This window comes from Buteo buteo, chromosome 23 (assembly GCF_964188355.1).
Source record: "Buteo buteo chromosome 23, bButBut1.hap1.1, whole genome shotgun sequence".
NCBI lineage: Eukaryota > Metazoa > Chordata > Aves > Accipitriformes > Accipitridae > Buteo > Buteo buteo.
The window spans coordinates 3,544,203-3,550,222 of NC_134193.1; the positions used below are offsets into that span (position 1 = coordinate 3,544,203).

The 6,020-nt window shown below is 59.9% G+C and overlaps 1 protein-coding gene across 1 annotated transcript; it reads left to right on the forward strand.

Annotated features, from left to right (window-relative positions):
* Positions 1 to 370: 370 nt before the first annotated feature.
* On the forward strand, positions 371 to 5,713 carry REN (renin). The gene is made up of 10 exons (XM_075055054.1): positions 371 to 471; positions 1,103 to 1,259; positions 1,422 to 1,545; positions 1,826 to 1,944; positions 2,120 to 2,316; positions 3,117 to 3,125; positions 3,551 to 3,673; positions 4,262 to 4,406; positions 4,524 to 4,622; positions 5,049 to 5,713. Exons 1-10 carry the CDS (start codon positions 371 to 373, stop codon positions 5,208 to 5,210), a joined length of 1,236 nt encoding a protein of 411 aa, XP_074911155.1. The 3' UTR covers positions 5,211 to 5,713.
* Positions 5,714 to 6,020: the final 307 nt, after the last annotated feature.

A 6,020-nucleotide genomic window follows, 5' to 3' on the forward strand; every position in this document is an offset into this window, starting at 1 on the left:
TTGGCCTGTGCCCTACACACATCATGTTAGTGATGGCCGGCTGCTGACAGGTAGCAATGCTATTAACCGCAAGGAGCGTGGGTTTGTGGCTCCCAGCTATTCACACCTCCCCTTGCCAGCCACGCTTGTCAGCTGTGCCCACCTGCCGCTGGGCACGGGGCTCTCCTGGCCATGCCACCCTCCGCGGGGACTGTCACGGCCAGCGTCCAGCCACCTGCCCACAGTGCTGCCTGTGGGATCCCCAGCCCTCCCCCAGCCAGCGGGGAGGAGAAACCCACACGGATGCAGAAACCCAGGCTATAAAAGCATCCTCCCCTTAGGGACGCAACGAAGCTGCTGGCAAAGGAGGCGGCTGCCCTGGGAGAGCGAGATGCCGACGGGACACAGCAGGAGGGTGCAGCAGTGTCTGGTGGTCTTGGCCGTCACCTGGGGTGCCAGCTTCTTCCCCTCGCCAGCCCAGGCTTTGCAGAGGTAGCAGGCGTGCGTGTTGCAGGTGGCTTGCTGTCTCCCCTTGGTTTCGGGTGCTTGGGTTGGTGCTGAGGACCGAAGGACTCTCCTCCTGCCGTACCTGCCGCAGCCGTGCTGAGAAACCCCCTTCCTCCTCCTTTTCTGTTCTGCGCTAGCGCGCCTGCTCTTCCTCACTCCTCTTCCTCTCTCTCCTTGAGCACCGCATGGTCAGCAGCACCCCTGTCTCCCAAAAAAAACGAGGAGGCCAAAACGAAGCCCTTCGCTTGCCAACGAACGAGCCGAGCGTGGGGCTGAGCTCAGCCCATGAGTGGCTGCCCGGTGTCGGTAGATACCTCCTCCAGCAGCCAGCCCCCGTGGGATCCCTGTCCCGGGTGGGCTGTGGTGCATCCCGCCTGCTGCGTGCCCCCCACCCTCCCCAGGGCCGGTGTGGGTCTGGTGGTGCCGTGGGAGAGGGACCCACCGGAGCCCGGCTGGCAGCCCCACGGCGCGGGGAGCTGCTGCCATCTAGAGCCACCCGGCTGGATTTCCCAAAAGCAGGAGTGCTGGGGGGGGAGGGGGGGGTGGGTGGCCTTCTAGTGGGTGCTCCCCCGGCCCCCCTCAGCCCTGCCTTCGCCCCCTCTCCCCATCCCGGCAGGATCGCCCTGCGGAGGATGCCCTCCATCCGCCAGACGCTGCAGGAGATGGGAGTGAAGGTGTCGGAGATCTTCCCTGAGCTCAAGCACAGCAGCCGCAGCGGCGCGGTCGGTCCCAGAAATGGGACGGCTCCCACTCTCCTCACAAACTACCTGGACGTGAGTGTCTCCCTGCGAAGGGGTTTGTCACCCCAGCACCCCGCAAGTCGCACCCGCTGCACCCCACGGTGCATTTGCTGTCGGGGCTCGGGTCTGCGTGAGCCCCATCTCCTGTCTGAGCTGTGCCCCCCAGTGATGCTCCCCATGCTAATCCTCTTCCAGACCCAGTATTTCGGCGAGATCAGCATCGGTACCCCCGCGCAGACCTTCAAGGTGGTCTTCGACACGGGCTCGGCCAACCTGTGGGTGCCGTCCTACAAGTGCTCCCCCCTCTACAGCGCTTGCGGTGAGTACGGGGGCACGGCCGGACCCGGGGTCAGGGCAGACCCCCTCCAGCCTCAGCTTCAGCTCAGCGAACATGGGCAAGTCCCTCCATCTCAAGGGCTGCTCAAAGCAGACTGGGGTGGATTTGGACAGGGGGAGTCTGTTTGCTGCTGTCCCATCCCCTGGCACTGGGGCAGGGTGGGTTCATCATCCCACGGAGGCTGGGGGAACAGAGATGCCCAGCCGGTCCTGCCGTCGCTGCCTTCCTCGCTTCCTTTGATGCACCTTCTCCTTCTCCCCAGTTTCCCACAGCCGCTACGACTCCTCCAAGTCACGGACGTACATAGCCAACGGCACGGGCTTTGCTATCCGCTACGGGACAGGGAGCGTCAAAGGCTTCCTCAGCCAGGACGTCGTTACGGTGAGCGCGTGCCCTGAATTTGCAGACCTGGAGCTGCTGGCTCAGCAAGGAGATGCCTCTGTGTGTGTGGCTCTGCTCCCCTATATGAGCATCCCCAGTCACCCAAGAGTAGGGGGGATTTGGGGGGGATCTAGCCCCCCCAGCTCCCTGCAAGGACACTTGTGCCCTTCCCCAGGTGTCAGACATCCCCATCATCCAGGTTTTTGCCGAGGCAACGGCGCTGCCTGCCTTCCCCTTCATCTTTGCCAGGTTTGATGGGGTGCTGGGGATGGGCTACCCCAGCCAGGCCATCGATGGCATCACCCCCGTCTTCGACCGGATCCTCTCCCAGCAGATCCTCAAGGAGGACGTGTTTTCCGTCTACTACAGCCGGTGGGTCTTGTAGGGACCAGGCTTCGGGGCTGGGGGGGTGTTTGGTTTGCAGGGCGTGGATATTGCAACCACAGCAGTACTGGGTTTGCGTCTCGGGATTGGGAAAGATCCATGGCTGGGGCTGTAGGACCTGGGGTGGGGTGGAGGGCACGGACATGTGGAGGACGCCTGGAGGAGCTGGAGTGGAATGAGGCAGCACAAGAGGCAGAGCCAGGTGGATGCTTATCTGGAGCTGCTGGGCAGGGAGTGCTGAGGCCGGGAGTGGCTGCTCCCTGCTCGTTTGTCACTGTCGGATTGCACAAAGTCACTAGGTCTGCCAGTGGAGCTGGAGCAATCACAGCTGGGAGTGGATGTAGTGTTTCATCTACAGGCAAAATTAAAAACCCCAAAAAATCTATTGAAGAAAAACCTGCACCAGCAGCCAAACCTCCTTTAATTTCTTGCCCCAAACTGTTGTGCCCCAGCATCCCTCCTCCCAGCAGCACCAAAACCCGCAGAAGCAGCGGGAGAGCCTGTCCTGGCAGAGCAGGAATGCTGCCCTCCCCTCCCCAGCACTCCCCACTGGCCCCAGGTACAGCACCCTGGCAATGCGCAGTGACAAACAGACCCAAAACCACATGCTTAAAGCAGGCATGGTAACTCTTTACCTCAACTAAAGGTGGATCCATCAATAACGAACAAAGCCTAATGATGCTGGCTGCAACTGCAGCCTCCTCTGGGTGCTGCTTAGTTGCCCTTGGCGCCCCGGGGACGCAGCTGCCCTCGGACCACAGGCTTATGGAGCATCCCTCTCTTTGCAGAGCTTCGAAGTAAGAAGACAAAAAGCACGAGCGCTCTCCAGGCAGCACCCACTAACAGTCACCCGTGCACCCCGGGGCCGGGCAGCAGACCCCACTCGTGCTACCAGCCCCAGGCGAGCCCTGCCCAGTGCTGGCAGCCAGGCACTGGTCCGTAGGAGCTCACACACCAGCAGCCCCGCACTGGGCTCTCCCCACATGCCTGCCCTGCACAGGAGCCAGCACCAACCTGCTCGGAGACCTCAGCATGTGGCACCTCCTTTCCTGCAGGCTCTCGCACCCCTCTGAACTAACTTGGGGTTTCTTCTGCTCCAACTTGCTCTCTGCTGCTGCTACCTGGGTCAGCAGAGCCTTATGGCTGGGGCTGGTGCCTTCTCGATGTTTTTTTTAGGGACGGCAGCCGCGGGGGAATCACTCCGCTGTGTTTTGCACCCTAGGAATGCTCTTCTGAAACCCGGGGGGGAAATAATCCTTGGAGGCAGCGACCCAACCTACTACACCGGTGACTTCCACTACCTGAACGTCAGCAAGAGCGGCTACTGGCAGATCAGCATGAAGGGGTGAGGCCAGGGAGTGCTTCTGCACAGCACCGGGCCGCATCCTGCAAACCTGCCTGGGTGTGCAGGGGTGGGCCTGGGAGAAGCTTGCTGGGGAAGGTGGTCCACAGAGACACGTGTTCACTCGGTGTCACTGGTGGATGCTTTCCCCTCTGGAGGGGAGCGGGGTTGGTTCCTCCAGCACAGAGTTACATCTCCGTGCTCAGCAAGGAGCCAGGAGCTGAGCCGGGGAATGCAGAGGGGGTGGCACCGTGGGCTGATTCAACTTGGAAGCTGCAGTGGAAGAGTTTAACCCCCTTTAGCCCTGCAGGAGCGTAAGGCACTGAAACAATTCTGCTTTGTTTAATTTAAAAAAAACCAAACCACACATAATGAAGATTAGCTTTCACATTCGAGAGGCTTGAAGGGAGGGTTCCTGGTGCCACTGGAGAGTCTGTTCTCTGGAGGCACCGGGAGAAGCACATGCTCTGCCTGGCCAGCGTTCCCTGGACAAAGACGTGGCACAGTCACGCGTGGGCACACATGGCCCTGGGAGCCGAGCTGTGGTCACCATGGGAGACTCAGGGTCACCCCTCTCCCCTCCCACACCAGGGTGTCCATAGGGGCTGAAATCCTGTTCTGCAAGGAAGGCTGTTCCGTGGCCATTGACACAGGAGCGTCCTACATCACCGGCCCAGCCGGCCCCATCTCCGTGCTGATGAAAGCCATCGGGGCAGCAGAAATGGCCGAAGGAGAGGTGAGCAAACCCCCCTCGTCCCACTCCATGCCCCTGCCACCTGCCCCTTTGGCTGCCTCTACCCCAGCCCATCCCTGCCCCAGCAAATGAGATCAGCGCTGCCTCCTCCTCCCACAGTATGTGGTGGACTGCGACCAAGTCCCTCAGCTGCCCAACATCTCCTTCCACCTGGGCGGGAAGGCATACGCGCTCAGCGGCTCAGCCTATGTCCTCCGGGTAAGCTGCATCCCTCCGTGAGGGGCGGGAGGGCGGCTCTCCCCAGGCTGGGTGTATCTGCTGGGGAGAGCAGTGCATCTCAGGGTGCAGATCTTCTGCAGTATCCTGCACCCTCCTTGGCTCCCCTAAAGCAGCTGAGATGAGCCCCAGAGTGATGTTTCTTATTCTTCCCCAAACCCTCCTGTTCGGCAGAGGTTTCCAGATGAGCCAGACCAACCTGTCACTGCTTCCTTGGGTGGTTTTGGGGAGATTTGGGGTTAGCAGAAAAGAGCAGAGACAGGCAGGGATCCACCTTCCCAGAGGAAGGAATGTCGAGGCCAAGCAGAGGGTATTTTGCTGGGGATCACAGCCCTTCCTCAGGCACGCTGGAGTAGGTATCTCCCTCCTGGCAGCTCCATCACCGCGTGGGTCTCCTCCTCTTTGCAGCAATCCCAGTACGGGGAGGACATCTGCGTGGTGGCTTTCTCGGGGCTGGACATCCCACCTCCAGCTGGTCCCCTCTGGATCCTGGGCGCCAGCTTCATCGGACACTACTACACCAAATTCGACCGGCGCAACAACCGCATCGGCTTTGCCACGGCCCGCTGACGGCCGGCGGGAGCCGTGGAGAGGGATGGGGGAACAAGCCTGGAGGCAAGAGTACCACTGAGGAGAAATGATTTGAAGTGCAAACGAGAACAGCGTTTCCTTACAGCTCAGCCACCTCCTCTCTGTACTGAAGCAACTGCAAAACCTCACCTTCTCCCACTCGAAAACCCCCGCTCTGCTTCCCGAGAGTCTCTGCTGCTGGGGAGAACTGAGCCTTAAACACATCTTCTAGTGAGCGTGTTCAGTCTGGAAATCAAAGCGGGATCCTGTGTCCGGAGCTGCACCTCCAGGGCCTTCTAGGGTGATGTGCAATAGTACAACTGGCATGCAGTGAATTGCTGCTGGTGTGGAGGTGCTTGCAGGTTGCAGACAGACTGAGGAGGGATGATCTGTTACAGTTCGTGTTATTCTTTGAATGGGAGAAAAATAATCTGGCTGTGTTTAATGATAGTTTTAGCTGGTGTTACCCTACCTCTCTCCATGACTTTAATATTAAACAATCTTAGAGCAACAGGACACTGAGTGGATGCTTATTCTTGCAGAGGGGAGAGATTGGACACTTCTATTAAGAGAACTGGACAAGTGTTCCTCTGCTGGGATCCACCATTTATGTCCTTCCCTGTTTCACAAGAGTGAAACGCCCTCCCAGCTTAGTGCCACAGCACCTACGTGTAGGCAAATCAGGGTCTTTTCAAACATTGTGGTGTGTGGGCTACCCATGCCTCGACTTGCCTTCCCGTGGGGGGCTCAGGACCACTGGTCACACTGCTGGGGACAGAGGGACAGGGCTGTACATCTGCTTCGCTGCTC